Source organism: Cheilinus undulatus, linkage group 17 (assembly GCF_018320785.1).
Source record: "Cheilinus undulatus linkage group 17, ASM1832078v1, whole genome shotgun sequence".
NCBI classification, from domain to species: domain Eukaryota; kingdom Metazoa; phylum Chordata; class Actinopteri; order Labriformes; family Labridae; genus Cheilinus; species Cheilinus undulatus.
The window spans coordinates 10,319,520-10,346,551 of record NC_054881.1 but is presented as its reverse complement, the minus strand read 5'-3'; the positions used below and the strand labels follow the sequence as shown (position 1 = coordinate 10,346,551).

Below are 27,032 nucleotides of genomic sequence, written 5' to 3'. Positions count from 1 at the left end.
GGCTAATACCACTTCTACTGCTAGGTACCTCATATGACACAACTTAAAAAATACTGAAATATCCCTTTAAGGAATCACACTACTGAGCTTTCTGGAAGTTTATTCCAGCACGCTGAAAGGAGGCTCTGGCTAAATGTTGAACCTCATATTCAAGGAACAATCGGAGTCCATCCTGGCTGTAGTGGGCTAGTTTCTTGGCGAACATGGAAGTTTTTTATATGGATTGTGTGGATCTGGGGGAGGTCATTGCTATTGCTACTAGCCGTCTGGTTCCTCTTCAACTTCAGTGAGGGTTGTTTCCATAAAATCGGCACAAAGTCTTACCAGTGATTCCCATGAACATTACTTCTGCTCTTTGCAGATAATGTGGTTCTGTTGGCTTGTTCTGACACAGACCTTCAGGAGGCATTGGAGCAGTTTGGGATGAGGGTCAGCCCTTGTAAGTCTTTCTCTTTCACTTGCGTAAGCTTTTAGTTAAAATATGACTGAAAATCTGCATTTTTTTCCAGAGATTTTGTACTTTTTCCGTGTGTTGATTATAAGAAATTTGAAGGTTATATTGATTTAAAATGCGGTATCTAAAAAAGTCTAAACTATCCAAAATTTTGAGAACCTCACACAGACTGGTGAAACAAATAATGAGTTACTGAAAGGAATGATGGGAACAATTCTCACTAAACTGTCCCCCTCGGCTGAAAGTGTGAAGTAATAGTGACGCTGGTGTCTTATGTAGTTAATTTTCTTCTGTAAATCTCCCCGCTCAGACAGCCGAGCCGTGAAGTCACAGAGCCGCAGACGGTGAGAACAGTCTGCTGGCTGCTCCACAGTTTTGTTTTCCACAACAAAATATGATGTCACACAAATACACCCACATACAAACACACACTCATCCAGCGAGCTCCACGACAGCCTCTGAGAGCCAAGCTGTGGCACTTCTGACTGGACGCTGTGACACGTTCAGGTGCATGAAATAAATGATGTAACAGAGAAAACACTGACGTCTGTCTGATATTACACAAGAGCTGCTGTAATAGTCTGAGCCTTGCTCTGAAAAATGTGGGAGTTTTTACATTCTTATTTTATTATCATCAAAAAACACAGGAGTGCCATCTTAAACATTTTTTTAAAAAGTTTAGAACATTTTGAAGCTCCTGAGAAGAGTTGTAAGCTGGTTATGTAAGCTGGCTTCTTTATGACCTACAAAAGCAAACCGGACAGTCAGCTGGAAGATCGATTGGTTCTTTGTAGAGTTTTGAAATGCCTGTCACCCCTACAGCAGGATAGATGTCGGGCTGTGCAATAAATAGTACACCACTTGCCATAATGTGACTGCAGGCCAAACAGTCGACTAGTTTCTCAATCACAGTGGGCTACTTTTTCCTGTCATTGACTTAATAAAGTAGTTAGACCAACAAGCCACAACTTGCTTCTTGTACATTTCAGAAGTACTTAAATTATTACGATCACAGGAGATGCCTGTCTGTCTCTCAGCATGTGGACTAGGGAGTGGCAAAGAGGAGGGCAGTGATCGATAGATAGATAATGGAGCAGAAAGTATTGCATCCTATTGCACAGACATGGCATCATTGCTACCGTAATATGGGAACACCGGGAAATATGGTAACACAAATGCATACCTGCACAGTTCACAAGGTTATTTATACAGCCCAAAGAGAGTTTTATAAGAAAAAGGGGATTTAAAATGAAGCCATTTCTTGGCAAAAGAAACATAACTAACCTCATTTTTGTGGCAAAATATCTTGTATATTTTCTGTTTTGCTGCTCTTTAAAGTTTGTGACATATTTTCAAAATGATCATGTGAAAAATAACAGATCTAAACTTGCAAAGTTGTGATTTTCAAGCATGAAATATCTGGATTTTAAAACCGTACATCCCCCAGAGTTCAGTTAAATCCATCATCGAGAAATGGAAGGAAAATAGCACATGTAAATCTGCCTGGATCAGGCCATCCTCACAAACTAAGTGACCGTGCAAGAAACTAGTGGCAGAGTCCACCAAGACACCTATGACTACTCTGAAGGAGTTACAAGCTTCAGCAGCTGAGATGGGAGAGACTCTGCATACAACAACTGTTGCCTGGGTTCTTCACCAGTCAAAGCTTTATGGGAGAGTGGCAAAGAGAAAGACACTGTTGAAGAAAACTCATCAAATCTTGACTAAAGGCATGTGGGAGACTCCATAGTTAAGTAGAAGAAAGTTCACTGATCTGATGAGATCAAGATGGTGCTTTTCGGCGTCAGACACATTGGCGGACACCAAACACTGCGTATCCTCAACTGTGAAGTACGGTAGTGGCAGCATCATGCTGTGGGGGATGCTTCTCAGCAGCTGGCCCTGGAAGACTTGTAAAGGTAGAGGGTAAAATAAAAGCGGCAAAATGTAGGAACATTCTGGAGGACAATCTTATCGAGTCTGCAACAGAACTACAGCTTGGGAGAAGATTTATCTTCCAGTGAGACAATGACCTGAAGCATACAGAGAAAGCTACACAGAAATGGTTAAAGATAACAAGGTGAATGTTGTGGAGCAGCCGAGTCAAGCTCAGACTTCAATTCAAAAAAGAATTTGGGGCTGGACCTGAAAAGGGCTGTTCACGCCTGATCCTGGTGTGACCTGGAAGAGCTTGAGCAGTTTTGCAAAGAAGACTGGAGTAAAATTATAGTGTCCAGACCCAGTGCTGTGATTGCAGCCAAAGGTGTATCTATTAAATACTGACTTGAAGGGGGTGAAAATGTATGCAGTCACTTATTTTACATTATATATTCTTGTTTAATTGACATTACTTTCTACAGGTAAGAGTTTTTTGGCTCAAAAAAGCTGAATTATATTAACCACAATTGATTAATAAAATCAATAAAAGGGTAAATACCCATGAGACAAATACATTTTTACAGGCACATTTTAAGGATGTTGAACACATTACTTTTTTTCCATCATAAATCTTATTCATGACTATGATTCTATTTGAAATTTAACACAGTTTATGTGTGTACTTTCAAAATAAAAGTTAAATTTACCCTTTTAAATATTTGATTTTTCGTAGTTTTTAAGGGCAACTCACAAACCCCGTCTTAAGTTTCTCAATCCTCACTTTGGAGACCATTAGTCTATAGTAAAAGCGAACCAGGACTCAACAGGTAATTAGGTAATACTCCAGGATGTTTGAAAACAAGATCTGAAATTTACATTTAAAAAAACGGCATATGGATAGGGAAGTCTTGCCTGGAATTTGCTGACCCCTAATTGTAGCCTTTACTAGATTTATGGAGTATTCAAAAGCCATTCCCAGAGGCCATTAGACTGTAATAGATGTTGATGTCTGAGATAAATGATACTGTGATTTTTTCTCCCTTCAGTATGAATGTCAGGGAATCATAATGGTGAGAAGAAGTGATCTTACCTCTCTGCCAGAATCACCACTGGAAGTAACAGACATTACATGGGTGAGTAACTGAATGTTTATCTATGCTCTCTTGTGCTTCTACAACACCGTAATGTACATTGAAATGAAACCAGATAACAGTGTAGTGCCCTCTGAAAGAGCCCATGATAACAGATAGGACATTGAAGAAACTTCAAAATTAAAATACATGTCCAGTATATGTCTCACAAACAGGTTTCCTCTACTACAGTCATTTTGTTGATGGTTTATTTTCAGATTTCACTCTTAAAACATTTGGGTTAATTATACCTTAATTTAAAAAAAAAAGCTATAGAAAATGCAAAGAGAAAATCCCATATTATGTTTTTTCATCATATTTGGTAAGAGTTTATGGTAAGTGCCTGGAAAGACAAAATATAACTTTGATTCTTAAGTTCATGAGAAAGGTAACAACAGAAAGGTTCAGTCTCAAAGGCCTTTTTTCCTATTACTTAAGAGGATTATGTAATTATTTTCAATTCTCTTAGATTTATAGCTGTGAAAACTAAGCAAACACCACCTTACTGCCACAGTCTCCTCACTTCCCGCAGTGTCAACACAGAAATCTGCTCTGCTGCTTGAGGGGTGAACCTTTTTTCTCCTGATTTATGAGTCCAGCGATCTCACCCCCCCCCCCCAGTCACCTCTCCTGCTCTGCCTCCTGCTGCAGTCTGTGTCATGCTGGATGCTGACTGATGATGCCCCGAGGTCCTACACGAGGAGTGCCCATCACCTTCTCCAGCTGTTGTCACTAACTACTATCTTTGAGTTTGATGGCCTTCCTAACTACATTCCTCCCCTCTCCTGTCACCTGGCTCAGCGGGGCAACAAATCATGGCGTTGATGTTGTAGCAACCGAGGGCTGTTGTGGACGACAAACGCCTCTTTTTATAGGATAAAAGGTTCCTCTTCTCTGTTAAACAATCAACTGTTGAGCTGTAAGGCCTTACTGCCGATCATCAATCAAATATACATCAAAAATCATTTTGTCAGTTGGTGCTTTGAGGTCAACACCAGCGATCCATCTTGGATTATGCAACAACAAAAACTGTTTCAGAGTGTCCTGCAATAAATAACAGACTTTCCCAACAACTGTCAAAATGTGCGTTGACTAGACACCAAAACATGCAAATCTGGATCAAAGGTTATGGATGTTTCAAAAAGGGTCTGCATAATGACTCATGATTTGTTATTGCAATATGAGCATTCTTCCATCCATCCATCCATCCATTTTCTACACCGCTTATCCTGTTGGGGGTTGCGGGGGAGCTGGAGCCAATCCCAGCTGCCACTGGGCGAGAGGCGGAATGCACCCTGGACTGGTCGCCAGTCAGTCACAGAGCTATATGAGCATTTTTGTTATATAGATGTATATAATCAAGCACATAGCCATGCAGTCTCCATTTGCAAACATTTGTGATGCAAAATGGGTCGTTCTGAAGAGCTCAGCAACCTCAAGCATGGTACTGTGATGGATGCCATGTTGGCTATTAGACGGTGTGTGAAAATTCAGCCCTGCTGGATATTCCACAGTCAACTGCAAGTTATATTATTGGAAAGTGGTAGCATTTAGGAACAACAGCAACTCAGTTGCGGAAGACCACATAAAAGACCAGGGCCACCAACAGCTAAAGTGCATGGTGCACCAATGCCAAGCTTAGGATGGAGTGGTGTAAAGCATACCAACACTTGACGGTGGAGCAGTGAAACAGGTTTTGTGGAGTGATGAATCACGCTTCTCTGTAGCAGTCAGATGGGTGAGTCTGGGGTTGGCGGATGCCAGGAGAACGTTACCTGCCTTACTGCATTGTTCTAACTGTGAAGTTTGGTGGAGGAAGGGTAATGGTATGGGGCTGTTTCTCAGGGTTTGGGCAAGACCCCTTATCTCCAGTGAAGGTCAATCTTAATGTTTCAGCATACCAAGATATTTTGGACAATGCTATGCTTCCAACTTTATGGCAACAAATTGGGGAAGGCAATTTTCTATTCCAACACGACTGTGAACCAGTGTACAAAGCAAGGACTATAATGATGTGGTTTCTGAGTTTCATGGAGGATGAACTTTAATTGGCCTGCACAGAGCCCTGACCTCAACCCCATTGAGCACCGTGGATTAACTGGAATAGAGATTGCGAGCCTGGCCTTCTTGTCCAATATCAGCGCCTGAGCTCATAAACGCTCTAAAGAATGAATGGACACAAATTCCTGCAGAAGCACTCTAAAAGTCTTCCAGGAAGAGTGATTGTAAGCCTGAATTTAGGCCAGATGTGACTCGATTCAAGGCTCGTTGCAAAAAATTATTTATCCAAATATCCCTAAAGTGTGTGATGTCAAAATGAGCATTTTACTGTTTCCTACCATTATGGAGCCTCGTAGACTTCGATATGTACACATCAAACATAATATTGAGGCACCATGCTTGCATCTACTTGGAGTGGCAGTGTCTGGCGTGATTCATGAGTACTCTGGGATGACATGCCTAAGAGCCATGAGTTAAGGCAGTTCTAAATTTCTTCTGTCTTTTAAAAAAACATCGTATCTGTACAACACGGGGACGTTTCATCCTCTGAGCTGTGTGGTAGATATGAAAGTAGGAAGAGGGTCATTACTGGCATCTTTAAAATAACAAAATCATCCATAGGAAACTGCAGGATGGCCTCCATTGTTTGCACGGATCATGAACAAAAGTCAACCCAAGTGGCTCCAATGGCTGCCCCTTCTTTCTTCTCCTTGGTGTTTTTACAAAACAACTACGTGCAGAATTGGCAGTTATGGTGCTCGGGTAAGGTACAAAATAATCATGCCTAAAGTCATAGTTTTGAAATATCTGGACTTAAAAGTTTGCAAAATGTTACCAAAAAGTGTCATACCTCTATAAATGTTAATGTAATTGGGACAAACTTTGGTTGATAACTTAAGATATGCTGTCTTAACAACTGTGCAAAATCAAGGGTACATGCCAAATCATATTGTCTACAGCAGAATCTTCTTACTACAAAGGAAGAATTTGCCATTTGGATTATACAAAGAATACATTTACGACTGTCCCTTGTGTATCACAAGAATCAAACCGCCCACTGGCGTCATATTTGGCTGATATTTTGAAAGGACCCAAACCCATGCTATGTCGGTGCTTCTTGCAACATGTATAGCTAGAATTGTACCAATAAAGCCAATAGCCCCTTTTCCAAGGTACATTTTAATTGCACAACAACTAAACAACATCATACTGGACTCAAAACCAAGAAATGCACCAGACCATGCAATAAAAACAATTTGACAAAATCCCTTTAGATGTTCCAGGTCTTTGTTTGCTTTTGTTGAAAAAAGGAGATAAATTATGCTCCAGTGAAACATAAAATCGGTACTTCTCACAGTGTCATCAACATTATTGTTACTTAAGACTATTTTGGTGGCATGTTGCTTTTATAAAATGCTGACAGTGCAGACAAACATCAGAAATAGAAAAAAGTAAACAACACAAAGCAGAATTTTTCTTAACCGCTAAGATACCAGACAAAAACCCCAAATTAGAAAAAAAATCTACTTTAAGCTTTGTCTCATCTGTTTGGTTTGTCCAGACACAAACAATCAAATTCACCATGAATTCTGGGAATAAAAACATTGTGGGAAGAAGGAACAGCCCATATCAACAACAACAAAAAGTTTGGCTCTTTCAGTGTCTTTAATTTAGATTTCTTACCTTAAAGAATCAAAGCCTTTGAAAGATTACTCTTTGGTTTTCCTGCTTGCTCAATTTGGCAACTAAATTTGTTTTCGGAAAGCAAATTCACGTCAACAAAAGAAGACTGACCTGAGAAAAGATTACATGGATTCATCACCAAAGACAGAGGCTAACTTTGATTTGGATAAATTCCCCTTTTTCATCCCTACAAATTCATAAAATCAACACTTTAACAGATTTGTAGAAAGGGAGTTTCTACAAAGTTATTGTTGGGAGCTATTGTTTGGAACGGGATGTTTATACATTGCATGAAACATTTGCTTTGGGCGTGTGGATACTAAGTTGACTGCACTGAGTACGTGCTCTCACAATTTGCATTAACAATATGTCCACCTACATTTGGAACTCTCTCCCCTGCCTCTTGCTTAAAAACAACCCATACATCATGGCTGTAAGACACAGTGTGTCCGAAGTGTCCAAATTAGCTATCAATAACAATAAAAGGGGGTGAATTATTCCCAAGAGACAAATAGTGACTTTTTAACAGCTTTTCTCCTTAATTCGGTTATAAACATCCTTTTAGCTAATAAACCTTGTGGGGTACTGGTTAGACATAAATGATAACTCAGTTCAATAATAGAGGAATGGCTAACGAGCAGTGATGTGTTGTTAGTGATATAAAAAAGCCAAAATGGCACCCAATGACGAGCCCCTTGGGAGCTGGAAGACCGGCTCTCATTCCTGAGCTGAGTCAACGGATCCAGATCTTTAAAAAGAGGCACATCACTATGAGGAAGGCTGGATGGATGTAAAAAAAGCCATGCTTTTTGTTCACCTGATGCAGATTTGTCAGGTGATGGGGTAGTCTTTAATGCGTGCTAGCACATGTGATTTTCTTACGAGGAAAAATGTGAACCAACCGTCGCGGTAGGAAAATAAGTTTTGCTTTAACAGGGATGTCAGAACTCTCTATCCTGCACTGGGAAGTGGTCCACTTGAATCGTGCCTGAGACCACCTCCATGAGTGGCCCCAAGCCAGGTGCCTGGGTCTGGGTGAAGTTTGTTTGCATTCACACCGACCAAAAAGAACTGGACTTATGGCTCAGGTGTACTTGGGTCAACAGGCATCCTAAAACTTTCTTTTGTTAAACTTTGATTTTTACACAGCTTTTAACCATCCTGTTTCAACACAGACCTGCTTTTGTTTTGAAATTTAAAAAAAAGGATTTTTAGGGAGAACATGGATTATGAGATGAGCTTAACCATGGTAAAAGGAACTTGTTATGGATTAAAAAGGAAGTAGGGGGTGTTAAAAAGGTAGCTGTTCAATAAAACAAGGTGCAGATGGCTTTGTCTTGTCCATTGAGCTGTCTGTGAGTTTTTAAAGTGAAATGAGACTTAAAGGAGCAGCGGTGGACATATTTTATATCACTGTGACTGCAGGGAGATGCTGCAGTGTTTTAACCAAAGAGTGCTGCAAGGAACAAAAAAGCATGAGGTTAATGTGATTAAAACATGTCAATGCACTAATTATAGATCTTAAATGCATTGCAATGAATGCATTAGTGCTAACAGCCCTACCTCATGGACTATATGTTAAATAAATGAGCTATTTGCAGCTGTTATGTAATACCCTTTAGCACTGAAACCTGCATGATTTCTACCTGCTGAGCTCACACTGACCACTTTGAGAAGCATGTGGCAGAAAAAGACCAGAGGTTGACCTTCACAGAGGCCAGAGCAGAACCAGGAGGATGATTTAAGCTTTAAGGGATGACGGTGTCAAAGTGAGATTTAATGTGTGTGTGCAGCTTCACAAGAGGGACAAGATAAAACGAGCCCTCGCCACAGTGTTCCTCCGCGGGTTGAGCTGGGCTTGAAGATTTACAGCATCTGAGCAGACATCCATCTCCCCTGCAGTGGCTATTGGCCCGTGACATCTAAGAATCCCATTTAATGGAATTAACTTTTGCTTCCAACACAGAAATGTAATGAGGAACTCTTTAAAAGAAACTCCTGCCTTTGGCGAAGCTGCAAAGAGAAGCACAAAACAAAAGGTTCCTGGCAGAGCTTAAATTCTTTGGGAGATAATAGAGGAGCTCAGGCTGGATCGGAACAAACAATGCAGGGCTGTTACTGACTCAACACTTGAGTTTATAACTGAAACTTTTAAGAGACGGCCATGTTTATAGAAACAGATTAACTTTATGCAGATATCACCAAGAGCAACACATTCTTAGTCAATCTTTGCAACAATGTAGAGACTCAGTGAGTCTAAATGAAGTTAGGAAAGCCTAATTATTATCAGTCAGACTAAAACTGAACTTTAAAAACGCACATTTATATGTTTGTCTGGCTGAAATTGCACAAAACGGAATTTCTCAAAGTCAAATGGACAATTTTCATGCTGAACTTTGACCTGGAAGTGGATGCACATTAATGCTAACAATGGCAGAAGCCACTCTGACATAAGTCTGTTGGTCCAGCCTCAACCTCCACTAACTTAACAGTACACACAGCCATAATTTACAGTCAATACTAGTATATGCTGATATTCATAGCCAAAATATCAAATGAAAACATCTGCTGAAATTTTTATATCGGCTGATACCGATATCGAGCCGTTACTATCGTGCTTCCCTTTTCTTACTTATGATGATACTGAGCTAGCAAAGTGTTTTTATGTGCAGTGAAATTTTGCTACCATGCTCCAATTTTAATGATCATGACTTTGTGATGAGCAGGAATCATGATTATGCATTGTCAATATAATAAAGATGGAGCAAAAATGTTAATGTGCAATGCTACCCTTCTGGCAGGGTTAGATTTGTTTGCACAATAACTCCAAATAAATACCTTTAAATCAGTGTTAATTTTGACAATTATTTCTAATTTTAGTCATAAGGAAAATGTTCAGCAGTTTCAGTACCATTTCAGTTATTTCTACCCGTAATGGTTTGTCTTTTTTAGTGATTAGTAGGGGTGGGAGAAAAAATCGCTACAACACAGTCTCACGATATTTTGTCTGGTAATATATCGTATCGTCTTGTCCACCAAGTATTGATTTTTTTCAAATTAATTTCTAATATGAATTCAAGACTATGATATTTGAAAAATTTAATCAATTGTTTGGACAATTGTTTGTCCAGTGAGGTCAGCAGAGGTGATGGTCATAAAGCAGGAGAAAGTTAGTACAACAAATACGGCAGCATCAGGGATAAGACATCAGGACTGCAGGCAGGGCACAAATGAGAAGGGCATGACACATCAGATTAGCAAGAAGTGCTACATGAAAATAAAATACTGCGGAAATATGAAAAACATGAGGACAAGACTAATGCTAAAGCAGCTAAACAGTTGAAAAAATGGAATAGACTGCAATATATCACAATACATGGTATCGCAATACTCACTGTATCGCAAAATGTTTAAAATAGAAATAATACCAAATTGAGACCCAAGGGTCATGATAAAATCATATCATGGGGCCACTACTGATTCCCACCACTAGTGATTAGTAGATCTATTTTAAGATGTCCTAGTTTAGTCTTCTTCATGGAAACAAAGGTAGTAGAAAAATATTTTTCATCAAAGTTTTAGCTGACAAATTAATACTGCTTTAAATTAAGTGACTCTGAGAGTCACTGCTATGGAAAAAGTGCATTGTTTCCTTCAGTCCTAGAGGTGTGAACTGACAGCTGTTTAGAGCGTTGAAGAACGGGCCATCTCAAGCAGTTTCAACTTGTCTCGTTGCAAATCTTTGGTCAACAGATGCAAAGATATCTACACATAAATGCTTAGTTTGTGCTTCTGAGACGTGTTACACAGGCATCATTTTGAATGGTGCAGTCATAGCTAAAAATGAATGCAGGCCTAAGACAGCAGGGGATTACTCCACAATGAAAACGGTCACAACTCACTGAAAAATGAATCGCTTTACAAGCTGTTTGCTTTGTCACCGTCTGAACTAATGCTGCATGCTCATTATACTGAAGGGAATTGTGTTGAAAAAAAATTCTTGCACAGAAGAATATTGCATTCATTTGAGAAAGTACAAACCTTTTCTTTAACAATTAGTCAATATTCTCAAATTTCTTCCAGTTCAGAGGTAAATGTAGCTCAATTTAACCGTACATATAAACTTATTGACCGTATTTTGTTCTCTTTTCCCAAAATCTTGAACAAATCATCGTCTGAGTTTAAAAACATAAAACCACCAATGTTTGTGCAGACAAAAACAACATTTGAGCTACAAAAAAATCCCATCATGGTCTTTTTGGGGGGTGAATATTGGCTGGTGGTAATGCCACAGTTGGACTGCAGGACCCCCCTGAACGATTTTATTTTGTTGCACAACAATTTGAAGCTAACCCTCTGCCTCAGAGGCTTTAGTAATTTTCAAAAATGTGTCTCAGAATCAGCAAAAATTTCCAAAGATTGACGGCGTTATGACAGACTTCACTGTGGTAAGGACCGAAGGAGATTTGAGGACAGATTTATTTATTGTTTTATGGACTCATATCGGCCAAAAGCGGCAAACTAACAAACAGAGCAGAGTTTGATGTGCAAATATGGAGGCCACTCAACAATTTTCACCCACACATTTCTTCTAAAAGCTTTAACACAAAAATGCAGACCCTTTGGGGGGAAAATAAAAGTCTGCAACTAATTGACAGAATCAGAGGGTTGCCTGTGTTAGTGTCCATTAGCAGAGAATGTAGCTCGGACCACCCTCTTAGAGACTTTGCTCACACTTAGGGCTTTGTGGTAAAAGGCTTCTTGTTAAGATTCATGTACAGTATATTATCAGCCACCCATAAATCCACAGCAGAATGGTGAGCAGCGATAAACATCTATCAGTAAATGAAGGGGAATAAAATGAGCTCACATACCCTCTTTGACTTTATCTTCTGCAGGTTTCAAACTTTCTTCTTTTCTTTGTTTTATGGCCTGGAGTTCCTTCTTCAACTGCCGTGCTTCTTTCCGCAATTCATCACTGTAAAGAGAGAAACGAGGGTTTTCAAATCAAAGTGTGTAACTCCTTAAAGGGAACCTCAACTTAAATGTAGCAGTGCAACAGGTTCAAAGACAAAAGCCAGTCATGGCAAATGTAAATCAAAAGTTTGAGACTCCAGAGGCATAGTTCCTTTAAAGAAAATAAACTGATATTCAAAAACAAACCCCAATTGTTCTAAAATGCTGCGCTCATGGTTAATTATGTGGGTAAACACTCTCAAGTGTCAGGATGAAGAATGTACATTAGAAGCTTGTGTTACTCCAATAAATTTAATGGAGCCCTAATAAAGTAATTGTTCCCCCTCCAGGCTCCTGGAAAGCACTGGGAGGGAGCAGACTCAAGTGAGAAAAATGTCAATGTGTTTCTCGTCTTCAGATCAGTAGTTTGCATTAAAGAAGGACTCATTAAAGCCAAAATGACTAACCCATTAAATTAATGTCATTCTACAGTAGAGATGAAAACATAACAGTATAATCTAATCTCAAGTGAGTTGGATCCAGCCCGCGATCCGGCCGTCGTTCCCATAACAGGGGGCTGGACCTTGCCATCCCCACTCTCCTGAGCACGTCAGCATCAGACACACAGTCTTGCCGACAATACCCAAAAGTGTGCTGAAGAAAATTTGCCACAAAGGAGTCAAGTTGGTGCCTCTGGTCATATATCAACATTCAGGCCTCACAAGACCACAAGGACCAAGGACCAAAAAACTCTGACTTTCGTCCGCATACTCAGATACTGGGAACTCCACCGTCTTGGTCTTAGTCATTAGTTATTTTCCTCCAGGTGTGACCCTGTATCCCAATTCAGAAGCAATAAATTTTAAGGCAAAAGATACAAGAACAAAGTCAAAGAAAACGCCACAAGTTCAAGATCAACAAGTTCTAAGCAATGATGACAAAGTTCCAGTTCAAGAGGGCAATAATTAGAAGCTAAAGACCAGGACTGGTCACAAGTCCAATGGCAAGTTACAAGATGAGTTGAGATCCACATCCCTCTCGTCAAGGCTTCTAAATCAAAATCAGTCGAAAGCAGTCTTATAAATGTCAAGTTCGACCAATCCCCAGTGGTTCTCAACTGGTCAAGCAGAGGACCATCACAATCTCCTTTACAACAGATTTTTTAATAACAGCCTGGTGGTTTTAAAGAAAATGGGTCAGTTTGGGTTTTATATGAAACAAAAGATGTGATGGAACAAAGAGACTGAGACAACATTAGATACACATCGTAGACATATATTTTCTGGGCATACATCTGCAACTCTGTGAAAATGGCTTCCCAACCCTTGTTTGGGTCTTGACTCACCAGTTGAGAACCAAGGCCCTAGTCAACACAACAAAGTTGTATGTCCTGTGCGAAAAGTCTCACATTAAAAACCAAAAGTTTCTTTACAAACACCAAGTGGTACCAAATCAAGAACAACAGGTCTGAAATTAATCCTAATGTTGATCTAAGCAATTCAAGAGTCAAGATCAACAACTCCCACAGTCGAGGCAAGCAAGTCTCAAGTAACTACAAATCCCAAATCAAAATAGGACGTCCTAAATCAAGGGCCATGTGGATTAAAGCAAGTTCTAAGTCAAGTTTAACAACTGCCAAATCAAACTGCAAGACTTGAAAGTCCCATGTCATTGGAAAGTAAAAGACGCAATTCCTACACAACTCAAGTCAACATTTAAGGCAAACCCATTTAAACTCACATTCAGGGTTTATACAGGCAGGTCTCACAGCCATACCACGTTGTAGTTTTTAAATTGTTACGTTTGTCAGGCCATTACTAGAGTCCAACTCAACCTGAAGTTGTTTGACTTGATTTAAAACTAATATTTTTGTTGCAATCAGAGAAACCAAAAGTTATTTGTAAACTTGGTGCCTTTTTAAAGAATACTCCTCCATTATTTAAGTTATACTCTTTGTGATATATATGCCGTGTGCTATCTTTTTGCTATTGATATTGTATGTTCTGTTTGTGCTCTATACTATGTGAACATGTCACATAAATAAATGAAATGAATGAAATGATTTTTAATAAGCATAAGCATGCACTTTGGATGCGAGCCCTGAGACATTAAAACAAGCCATTTGCAACTAATTACAGAAACATCCCATGATACCTTAAATAAACAACTGTCAGGCACTGTTAGTGGCAGGATTATAATAAAAAACTTTATACATCCTTCCCTGAAGTGGAACAACATTAAATACTACAGGTACTGTTCATGTCCAGCTACCCTTATAAAACTTTTAACAGGATGACAGAGGCAGGCCGAGGCCCATCCTTGTTCCCTGAGTCAAGGTAGCGTCCCCTTTGGCAGGTGGCCTGAAGCCCTGCTCATGCAAGGCTAAATGTTCATCTGAACAAAAGCCAGCAATGCTGATTATTGTTCCCTTTCATACGATTGAGTCTGCTGCCAGTTTTAGAGCAGATATGTTATGTTAGGAAATGATAATATTTTTGTACTGCCTGACAGCTCTGTTTTTGTCCCATTCTATTGCACAGCCACAAAGCACAGGTAAGCTGCTCAGTCTGGGCCCCTGGCCTAGAAACATGTGAGGCATCTCCAGACCAAACAATGGCTGTCTTTGTTTCATACATCTGCTTCTCCTCTGCACTGACATACATTTATATCTTCTTCTCTCTTTATCTGAAACTTTCCCTCTTCTGTTTCTACCCTGCCAAAGCTATATTTCCTTTGTTTTATGTTCTGACATAGTCAGTGACGATGCCGTAGGGTATCAAACTGATTTATATTTTAACTAGAAGTGCCTTGATAAAAATGAAGAGCTGTGTCCCGACCTGAAGTCATGCCTTTTTGTTGTCAGCTTCCCTGCAGCTTCTAAGGATACACATGAGGAATCAGTCAGACAAACAGTTGTTAGTGTTCTCTTTCCCGGAGAAAAAATGTTTCAGCTGAATTTCAGACTGAGTTGCCAAGAGCAGAACTCACTGGCAGAGGCAAACTTGGCCTGGATGAGGAAGTTGCATGCACAGCTCTGACTAGAGGCAATGATAACAAACGTTTTTGGCACACAGGTTATGAAGGCTATGGTAATATAACCAAGAAGAGAGAAACAACACACTATTTATATTTTCTTGTTTTTGGAAACCTTGATTTGAAACAGCATATATAAAGACACAGACTACTTAATAAGGTATACCAGTTCAATTGCTCATTAACACCACTATCTAATCAACCAATTACAAGGCAGCAACAAGTCCATTTAGGCATGTAGACATGATCTAGACCAGGGGGTCTCAACCTTTTCGGCTTGTGACCCCCAAAATAGAGGTGCTAGACCCCCAGGGACCCCCACTGTACCTGGAGGTGGTTGAACACAGCCATGCATATTTAAGAACAGTCATGTGCAGACAAGGCCATCCATAAAGGGGGATGAAGGGGAGAGCTTTCTGGGGTCCAGCCAAACTGGGGGCCCATGGAGTCACCAAAATAAGGGTCCATTGTAAAGTTTAGCTGTGATTTCCAGATTCTTTTTTTTACCTGAATAATGACCACTAATGAAAGCTACAAATATCTTGTTTATGTAAATATGTTCCATAGTAGACAGCATTCTTAAAAATGAAATCCCTTTTCCTCCAAAAAGAATTAAAATGGGTTAAAAATAGCAGAAATTGCATTTTGGACAATGCTATGCTTACAACTTTGTGGCAACAGTTTGGGGAAGGCCCTTTTCTATGCCAACATGACTGTGACCCAGTGCACAAAGCAAGGACTATAAAGACTGGTTTGATGAGTCTGGTGTGGAAGAACTTGACTGGCCTGACCAAAACCTCATCAAGCACCTTTGGGATGAACTGGAACGGAGGTGGGAGTCAGGCCTTCTCCTACAACATCAGTGCCTCACCTCATAAATGCTCCACAGAATGAATGAGCACAAATTCCCCCCACAAAAAAACTCCAAACTCTTGTAGAGATGTGAACACAATACACCCAATCTGAAATTGCCATAAAGTAGGATTCGGTGAGCTGTCAAATGTAAGCATAGTGCCTTTATCCTCTGTTGAAATAGAGAAAAGGGAGCAGACATTGGCGGAAATGTCATGCATGGCTGTTGAATCAGCTCAGGTAGAGGATGGGGAAATTAGTCTGTGCTTGTTCAGATGTGGAAATACAGTCATTTTTTGGGTGTTGGTAGGTAGATTTAGGACATGACAGTTTTCTGAAGCCATTTATTTTCACACTAGAGTACATGCAATATACCTGTTGACATTACTGAAAGACTGGGAGTCCCCATGCTACTCTCTGGACCAATCACAGGGCTTGGGGTCTGCATTGTTTCAGCACACTGGTACAGTGTTGAGGAGGTAGATATAGAAGTTAAGGGCTTCATGAGCCTACACTTATGCTTTGATTTGACACAGGAGTATAAATCATGCTAAAATCTTCTTTTATTAGTCATGCAATGACAGTTAAGGTTTTCAAATCAATCAATGTAGGAGAGTATAATTTATTGATAGTTGAAACATGCATATTTGATTCCCATAATTTGAGTACTGAGCTAGCCCGGTCCATTTCCATCAAAGCTGGAGACACAAGCGGTACTATAAAAGTATAAATGCCTTTCATTTTCATTTTATCCTTCACTTGTTCAGTCATGGGAGCTCTTTTCAGATGACTTATTTGAGTTTAAGGGAAATTGCCAAGGAGTTCAACTATCTTATTTGACAACAGTCCAGCCTCTTCTCGTGAACTATGAGGTGAGGTTTTTCAGTCATGTATTATACAATGAGAAACTCTTTGGACTGAGTGATCATTTTCTACCTGCCTTAACATGCTGCCATTCACAAAACAAGAGACGTATCCAAGACAACAAGCCAAACAATCGGCTCCACGGCCTCGCTGCCAATAAAGAGAAAGAGGCTAGAGAGGCCAGGAAAAGCCCCAACAACACCTGTTAAGACACACCTTAGGGCTCAGCAAATTCCTGTCAAGACCCTCACGTCACAGCACCACAAATTATTTTGTTTTTATGTGCTTAAGAACATAGGAGATGCGAGAAAACCATTTCCTCAATCAAGTTTGACGCCAAGATTTCAAAAAAAAATACACAAACGTTACAGATAAGATTCACACCTGCTTCCACAAACTTTATAGAAATGACTTAAGACCGTGGTTTTCTACTGGTGGGTCAGGACCCCCCTTTTTCTGTGGGTTGGATGAGTGTCTAGGAATAAAGAAAAACTAGGGCAAGAAATTTATGTTGCACAGTTATTTCAAGGGTGTGATAGAGAAATAAAAGGGGAAGATAATTCTGTTTACCATTCAGGACAAAAGAAGAGACGCAGACTCTAGTTTTATGTTGCATGATATATGACACAAAGTACGAAGAAATACGGGTTTCTATGGATTTGTGAAGACATCAATCATTCATACACTGATATTGGTACAATCTTAGGTAAATTTTTATTATCTACATTTGAGCATTTAAATATTTTAAAAAAAAACTTTTTTTTTATAAATAAAATATTACTTTTCTTTTTCATGTATGTTTTTCTTCAAGAAAACAAGAATAATATGAGAAATGATCATCCCCTTCAACAAAGCGATTGATATTAAATTTGCTATATGAGCCAACATAGCAATAAGATTTTTCATCTAAATCATTTATCCCTAGTTTAACTAATATTGTGCCTGTTATGATATTGAATGATTTCTTGCTTACATTTGTTGGACAAAACATAAGATAAGGAACCTAAAAAATAATCGCATATGAAACCGCAATCTCACAGAAAACAGTGACTTTTATTTGCCCTTTGTGATATTTTTCTCCATGCAGACTGCAAATCTTTCATCCAGCATTTGTTTTTTCTTGAGAACAAGAAGATGTTCTTTCTTAAGCCTGGTTTATATGTATATAGATATGCAGCTGCCCTGAAGCCTATGCAGAAGTCTTGGAACAATGCAAACTGTAAGCCCTGTGATTGGTCTGCTTAGAAACACTGAGTCTCTGTTCTACAGGCAGGGAGGCACAATATTGGATTGTTGCCAATTTCTGATGAGCAGATTTTTAAATAAATCAATTTCAGCTGATACCAATGGACACACAAATGTAGTCAGTCCTTAAAACACACTTTAAGATTTAAAAGATGAGGATGAACATAGAAAGACTTCAACTGATGTAGCCCTGCTGGTCCTGATTCAAACTTTTGCATACACAAAGCTGATATTTACAGCTGATAAAGGCAGTTACTTACAGCCAGTATACTGGCTTTAAATTTTGGCAGAATTTGGCATTCAAGCAGTGTTAATTTCATTGACTTAAACTTTGACTAAAAATGTTCACTGACTACCATTTTCCATGAGTAAGACTAGACTAAGAATAACCAAAAATAGGTCTTTGATGACTAAAACTTACTAAAAGTAAGTTTAGTTTTCATCAAGATGACAAAAACTAGACTAAAATGTAATTTAGTTTTCATGGGACATTCGAAATCAATAATGTTTTTCCTCTGTGGGTAAACCTGTCAAAAAGCAGTGTATCTGTATCTATTCTGCCTCTCAGCTGTAGAAAGCAGGGACTCCAGGTTTGGCAGGGTGCATAGAACACACTACCATGATTTGGTACCAGATTTAGGCAAGAAAATAAATGCTTGGACTGAAAGTTAAGACTAAAATGTGAGGATGTTTTATAGAATAAAACTATAAAACCATAAAGGCTAAAAATGACTAAACTAAAGCTGAACGATTTGGGAAAATAATACAATTGCGACTTTTCATGTCTATTCGGATCTAACATTCAGTTCTTAGAACACACTTAAGGAATGAAGATGAAGAATTCTAACAACTTCAGCTGATGTAGGTCTGGTTGTCCTACAAGAAACTTCACAATGTTGAATTTCACAACAATATGTAGCTGATATTTATAGCTGGGACACTGGCTGTAAATATCGGCTGAAATTTCTGCCAATACCAGTGATTAACGTTTTAAACCGATGTCTGCCGAAACCGTGCCGATATTATTGTGCATCCCTATTTATGGGTGCACCATGTGATTTTAAGATAAATGGCTACAGACAACAAACCAAATAGTCATATCATTTTGAAATATTAATATTGTAGATTTGTTTCCACATCCATGTCTTTCAGTAGTAGAACAATTTTCTTGTCCTCTGTCTGAACTGATTCAGTGGCCTTTGGTGTCTCCTCTTTTTCTTCTTTTAGCAATCACTGCATCTAAAGTTTAAAATAACAACATGATTTCTTGTTTACCAACAAGCTAAGAGCTTATCTGAATTGGAAACTGGCAAAACAAACACAGAAATAACACTAGTGACCAGTATTTTGCAGGGTACTGCACAACAGTCGATAGAGATCAGCTTGAATTTAGATTTTTATGAGTAAAAAAGTGGAACACTGTCCTGATAGAAAAGGGTTTTATTCCCACCCCTACACAAGTCATCTGTATGACAAAGGAGCAATCATCATGCAGGGGACCAAGGACAAAGCCTTGGGGAACACCCGCAGGTCAAAGAGGCAGTAGAGAATGAGACATCCCCACTTGAAATCATTGAGTTTGAAAAACAGATTTGAACCAGTCTTGAGTTGTATTTCTGCTGCCAATGACGAAGACACATCCATCAATCCCTCAATCCATCAATCTATCAACAGGTTCTCCATGTACCGGCAGGAGAGTACATTCTGATGGTCATTGAAAAAACAGAAGGCCAAGCAGAGAAAGAAAAGCTGCTCTGATGTTACCGTTAGTTGCCAGATAAACAGAACTGAATGGGTAAAGATTTTTTTTGTGGATCCCTGCTATTCCCAGTGGTCTGGGTCCACTTGGGGCCTGCCAGCTACTGTCACTCTTTCAGAAAATTCAAAAACAGTGAAACCCAGAGAGCTGTGGATGATTAACTTTTCATAAAGAAAGCATATGAAGTGATTGGCAGTAGACCAAGAACTCTCTCATGATTCAGACATTGCATTTAATACTCCGGTGTCTGGCAGGAGTCTGAGGCGAACACAGGAATTCAGCAACCGTAAAAATAGTACAGTGATGACTGTATGGTTCATCAAAAATTCAATTCGTTTCCAAAATGCACAAGCGGGCTTATTTGCCTTTTTTGGATTTCTTTGGATTCTCATTTTCCAGTCTTCAAGTGACTTTAGGAAATGTAATTACCAATAGAATCAAAATATTTCCAAGGTAAAATATCACAACTGTATGATTGGAATTTTTAAGTCTTGAGTATATTTAGAAGTTGAATTTAACACCTTAGTCTTATTAGGAGCGCCAGCAGCAGCTTCTCCTGCTATAAAAGACTCAAACCAGTCTAATGGCTGAGCAAGTGATGTGGATGAATGTGCTAGAATAACAAGATGGCTGGGTGAACTCCCCTCAGGGGGCACTTCATGGCTTGGTCAAAAGCCAAGGAGAACTGTGAGCTGGAGTGTAGGAATCCAACCTCAACACAGGAATTTGCATGACTTAGCAGAGTGATCTAGACCAACACATTACCCACGCAGTGGACCAAGGTTCCTCTTTAAAAGGCTTGCAATTATTGACAGTATCCTTTCTATTCTTTAGTTTTAATTGAGGAAAGTTATCAGTCTACATAAGAGTGTTTCTTTCCCTGACATATCAGTGGAGAGTTTTTCTATTCCTCCTAAAGACACAGAAAATATGCACACTGTAAGATGTTGTTGTTGATCCCAGTCCAAGTGGAGTTCTGCTGGTTCTTTATTCCTTTCCAAACGTCTTAACCCTCCTCGTCCTAGACATGCATCGCTGTCTAGAACTGTTTCCAGCCAGCAAGTGCCCCATATGGGGCAGGCATGCTACAGTGGGCCAGGGATGTGTAAACCTGGCAGTTCCAAAACATACACAATCCGGCTGCCAAGAACTGGATTATCTCAAGCAGTTTTCTGCACAAAAGCAGAGCCGAATGCTTTCTTGATCTCTGCAACCTTTCCCTGCGAATGCGTTGGGTTATGACCGATGACAAGAGACAGGTGCAGCCAATTAATAGAGTGTGACGCAGCGTCCAGGGTTAGGCCACTTGGGCAGGATCATTAGTGTCTGATGTCCCATTTAGGTTACACTGTCCACAAGGCTAGACAGAGGCTTTCTTCAGGACCAGTGTGGCAGAAGACCAAATACAGAAACAGAAAGATGAAGAAAAACTGGGGCGAGTAGCTGACTCATCTCAAGTACATTCACATGTAAAAACACCAATTCTTTTTTAAATTAATACATTAAACCTCTTTTATTTTAAAAGGAAGCACTTGATAATCCCTGGGTTGCAGCTTTATTAATAAAAGAATTTGTTGCTTTTTAGTTTCACAGAAAACAAAACCACTGGCTTCTACATTACCAAACAAAATAAACAAAACATCATCTCTGCTTCAACAACAGAAAACGGGGGGGCTGTCTGCTCTGAGGTTGTCAAAATTTGATGTACAATGTTTTTTTTATTAAATCATGATTAGCAACATAATGTATTAAGGCCAACCAGAAATATTTCTTTAAATGAAGAGAATCCGTTCATTGTTAAGTAAAAAAAGTCAACATTTAAAAAAAAAAGAGATTATAAAGTTTTTTATTTACAAGAAAAAGCTAAGAATTTCAGAGTTTAAAGCGTAGGATATTTACAAGAAAAACTTGCAATTTACGATTTTATTAAGTCTTGAATTTTGACAATAGAAACTCAAAAAAAGGCAAAATTTTAAAATCCTACATTTACAATAGTATTAGGCCAAAATTTACAAGAAACCAAACTGAAAATAGTGGTTGGATTTTTGACTGTATAATCTCAAAAACACCACGTCATGGTTATCTTTCATTCACAACTTTTAAAGTAAAATATGTCTACTTTTTTCTTGCAAATTACTGACTTTTTAAACTTGAGAATTTACAGATTTTTTTTAAATAAACAAATCTTCTTTATTGTTGTTATCAAGAATGGCCACAATACACTCATAATAATGAATAGTTTATACATTAATTTTGGCAAGAACAAGTGTATGTGGGCCTATTATGTTCTGATTTTGTTAATGAAAACAGTTCAAATTGATTTGAATTTTTCCAAGTGAGTCCTGGGGGGCTTAGCTTTTGTCAGACCCAGGTAGAGGGGGCCCTAAGGAAAAAGGCTGGGAACCATTGTTTTGAACTGTAATGAACCTCTTGCCACTAAAGGCCGCTGTAGCTTCAGTTAATAGCCGCTGCCTTCCTGTCTGAACTTTTCCCCCAGCACTTCACTGGATGTAAATATGAGAAGCTCAGCGGTAGCTTAGTAGTTAGCGTGTAGTAGGAACCGTGTGGTATGACAGTTTTTTAAGTAGTAAATGAAACAAAGTGGTATGCAGGCTGACAAGGGTTGAACTCAAGAATAACTACTCAACAGAAGTGAAAAGAGGCCACGTATTAATCTGCAAAGAGGGACGAAGACTAGCGGAGCTAGCTTTTAATGTTAGCCACGCTGGCTAATATCACACCTGCTAACACAGTGATCCTGTGAGGATTTAACTGTTTGTATGGATTTTCTCCCCTTTAGACTAGTAGGCTGAACAAATTTTAAATGAGCATTTAGCTGAATGTAGAAATAGATGCTTAGGAACAGCCTTAATAGAAAATAGCACTTTGGGATAAACAAACAAATGGCAAAAGCATCATTTCTTCCTCTAAAAAGCCACTGTTTGCTGGTTGGTCTATGTATTTTATGGTATACTGATGGTAATAATAGTTCTGGACAGTTTATTTACTTAAGTACTTCAGTAAGTCAGCTAAGGCCCTTAGAAGCTGCCCTTATACACACACTCCCTGAGGCCATGTTATACAGTTATTGGTCTAATGACACACTGTAAAGCGCCGTCATGTATGGAGTGATAATCTTGATAGCACCTTGAGTTTAAGGACTCTATTTAAGTCCTTCCACCTGTATCATTAGACTCCACATACTGTACACACCATATATGAGTATATGATAACAAGTGATATAAATAACAGGAAGTGCAGTTCTGTCATTATCTTCAGCTGACAGTAAATGGAAAGCGATTACCAGAGACAGCAGAGGGAGCCAGGCCCTGCTGGCAGAAGCAGCTCACACTGTGTCCCACAGCCATATGGAAGCGTTTTGCTTCCCCAGTCATGCCCCGTCGGGTTTAACAAAAGTGGCGACTACCACATACACTGCTTTTGGGACTTCATTCAGTAGTGTCTTTTATGAAGCAACCCCCCTTAAGAGGCCTACTTCAAACAGTAACACCACACTTGATCAATAGCAGCATTAAAAGAAGCGTCAAACTGTGAGCACAAGAGCTTCAAAACAACATCAAACATCACAGCAGGACGACACAAACTAAACAGGACCCGCTTTGATAGTCATGACTCATCTTTTAAAATTCCTAACTTGTTTAATGCTGGTACAGTACATTATTGGCCAATTTCCTAATAAATGTGAACAAGTCTGAGTATTTCGCAATCAGAAATATCACAGTGGAATATCATCTGGCTGCAATGTAGGATAGTTTTGACCTGATGTAAAAACTATTTTGGTTTCAGGGAGACTCCTGATTTCAAGGTTGTCTCAGCAGCATTTACTTTCAGTAAAAAAAATACAATGAGCACTGTAAAATTCCCCCCAACTGAGGCCCGAGTGCGCTGCAGAAAAACCAGACAACTGGCCACCAAACAAATACTCTACATGTTAGTTTAAAGCATTGTTGTAGCATTATTTATACATGCTTTAGGGTCTAAATCACTTTGAGGAAATTAATCATATTGAATTATTACACTTTAATCCACAGCAGGGAATCAGCTATTTTGGCTACATCATAATAAATGCCTAAGGTGTGTCCATTTAAAGTGTTTGTTTTGTTTCTGAAAGACTCATATGGTTGTAGTTAGACATGTCAGACATCATCACAGAAACTATCTCTGCAGATATGGACTTATTTCTTAAAGCTCCTTCAATGAACTTTGGGTTGGTGTCAATTTTGGTGCCCCCTGTGGATAAAGATTTACCCTACGATGACCTTGTTCTGTACACACAGGAAGTGTTTTCTGCTAAAAATACCAACCTGCAGGGTGCTGGCAGCCTTGTGGTTAAGACCATATGTGATGAACAGAGGCCGCTTTCCTGGAAGTGGGCAGACAGGGTTCAAATCTAAGGCATGGATCCTTTCCAGCATATTTTTTCTCGTTTTCTCCACATCGTGGGAGCAGAGTCTCTGTCAATTAATCGATTCTCCCGCTGTTTGTACTGAGACGAGAAAGGCAAAAAAAATATCCTAATGGAGTTAACAGTTGCTAAATTTAACCATTCACGCAAATTAATTGACTCTTAACCAATATAGTAGATGACAACTTCCCCAAAGAAAATTCAGGTCTTAAAAATAACAAAATGGAAGCCACTTATCTTGTTCTTGACACCTAATCTTGAGCTGACACCTTTCTATCAGTTGGTTGGTTGGGTAATCGATACGCTCTCATTTAACCAAGACCTTGCTGGTTGGATGCGTTTGCGTTCAAGAACAAAACGGCAGGAACGCCGAACTGACTGAGGCCTTGTCAACACGTTTCGTTTTGAAAAAGTTTTCTGTAAACACAGGACCGTTTCAGGAAATGTCCGCATAAGCATGGAACCCCTGAAAACGACTGAACACACAGTATTACATACTGCATATATATATATATAAACTCCCCAAAACTTTCTCCTGGTTGCTCTTCTGGTTGTTCTCCGAGGTGGATTTAAGAACGTCTGGAGTATGCTGTTCTTGGTAGTGGTAAAGGAACATCGGATTTTGCTGTAAAAGCCATAATAAACTCAGTAGCTTCTGCAACACGAACACACCCCTGTAATCCACCATTGTTGTTTTGGTTTGACATGCACATGCGGCTTAAGTGTACTGTACTGTGTATGATGTAATCGTTTCAAGAAAGATGAGCTTGGCTGTCCACATGGAGACAAAACGGTAAGTGTTCACAGATTTGTTCTCTCTGGGACCTGGTTTCAAAACGTAGCATTTTCAGCCTCCCAAAATGCCATTTCCATGTGGATGAAACGCTGATACGACAAAAAACTTTTGCGTGTACTCCTGAATTTGTCTCCGTGTGGACGGAACATAATGGAGAGACGCACAGCAGGAGGGTGAGAGGAGTAATACAGCACTGGGCAATACAGGTAGATAGGAACACAAAGTGAAGCACAACATTTTATAGTCTGATTGTTTCACAGTAGTTACGCTATAAACAACTTGGACACGACATATCTGAATTTCAACAGAAAGATGCAGGATGTTTGTACTAAAGTGGAGAGTCTCTGCAGCCCTACGTTGAAGCATCAACTCCTGTAGCCTGATTAAATCAATGATCAGCAAAAACAAGTATTAAGTCCCTTTATCATCTCATTATAGAGTACACATAAGCCCGACTTTTGTTTACTTCACCTCAGTAGATAAACACTGTATGCTGTCTGATACATGCTTGTAAATGACACAAAACAGGCTCGAACAAGTGATCCTGTGAAAAGTTATCACTCTGAATTAATACAATGATCTAAGGAGGCTACATGATGATGAATAGTTATTGTGCCGTGATCGTGGAAATCCTATAATTAAAGGCAGGTGCACCCTGTTCGTCTCTGAGTCAGCTGTTATTTTAGTGCAACATAATAAGGATAAAAATAATTAATAATGCTTCATAAAGCTTGTAATGTTGATTTTTAGGATCATTTAGACCACCAGAATGATGACATGAGGAACCTTTCAAGGTTTTTTTTTTTTTTTTTTTACCTGAACAACCAGCTGATTGGTTCGAGTTTGGGTGTGATTGCAGTTAACCACGTTTGACTTTAGTTGACTATAGGCCTATTTGTTTCTGATAGCTAAACCTCAGCAGCTAAACCTCTTAACAGACCAGCCTAAAGGCTGTTTAAAATTAAAGAGAATTTGCTTTATTCATCAAAAGGGTCAACCTCTGTAGGGAGTAAAAATGTTGAAAAATGAAACTGAAACTGAGTCCTTTACTAGAAAAACAACAGTTTAAGTAGATAAAGCACCCACAAATCTAGAAATCAACAGGAATTATTTAAAAACCTTTGCATCTATTAGTCAATTAGACTTGGAATGATGTCAAACATAAGATCCAGGATTAAAAAGATCAGATTTACCCTTAAAAAACAAAAGCTCAGCATCAGTAAAGTCAATCAGACAGAAATGAAAACTGCTTTCAACATCCTCTCTCCTTTTTTCCCAGGTGACCAGACACCAGTTGGTGTTCCCTCCTCTGCTCACAGAGCAGCTGAAAGCTCAAAGCAAAGCAACAGTGGGAGAGCAGAGCTCACCCTGCAACAATGCCCCCTTTGTCCCGGGCTAACACTGTACCTACCGGCCTGCTCTTTGATTCCCTGCCAAGACAAACCACTGTGTTGGGTTACAGTTCTTGTAGCAAAACAATCTGCGCTTGTGTTTAATATACTAGAGTCTGCCTGCATTGGGCTGGCTGTCAGTCAGGACACACACTCACACAGAGCAGCGACCGGGCGCCCTCTCTTTATCCCATTAGCACTAATGAGAGAAGGGTATGTTGATTATGTGTGCTGAGGGCTACCTGTTAAGAGGACATGAAGGAGAGATAACTAATAAGCATCAAAGAGAGATGAAAGATAAATCACCCCCTCGTTTCCATACTACACAACATCACCTTCCACCCTCACCTTCGTTTCACACGCGCTGTTGGCTCATGCACACGTACTGTTTGCTTTTAAGTAATTTGGTTTGAGTGCCAACATTCCTGTTTTCAAATAGCAACTCCACTGATGTTGGTCCAGAAAGCTACAACTCAGATTTGTGAGTGTTGCTGTGTGAACGTGTGAGAGCCGCTGATTTAACGTAGAAACAGAGCTGAATGGAGACGGGGGGGGGAGTGCCGC

General features: G+C 39.4%; 1 protein-coding gene across 1 annotated transcript in view; it reads right to left on the bottom strand.

Moving 5' to 3' along the window:
- The window catches only part of cwc27 (CWC27 spliceosome associated cyclophilin), a 44,403-nt gene that overhangs the window by 10,652 nt on the left and 6,719 nt on the right, over positions 1-27,032 (bottom strand). Inside the window, exon 11 of the mRNA XM_041811548.1 lies at positions 12,021-12,124. Coding sequence (XP_041667482.1) covers positions 12,021-12,124 — 104 coding nt within the window. The remainder of the gene's footprint in view (positions 1-12,020; positions 12,125-27,032) is intronic.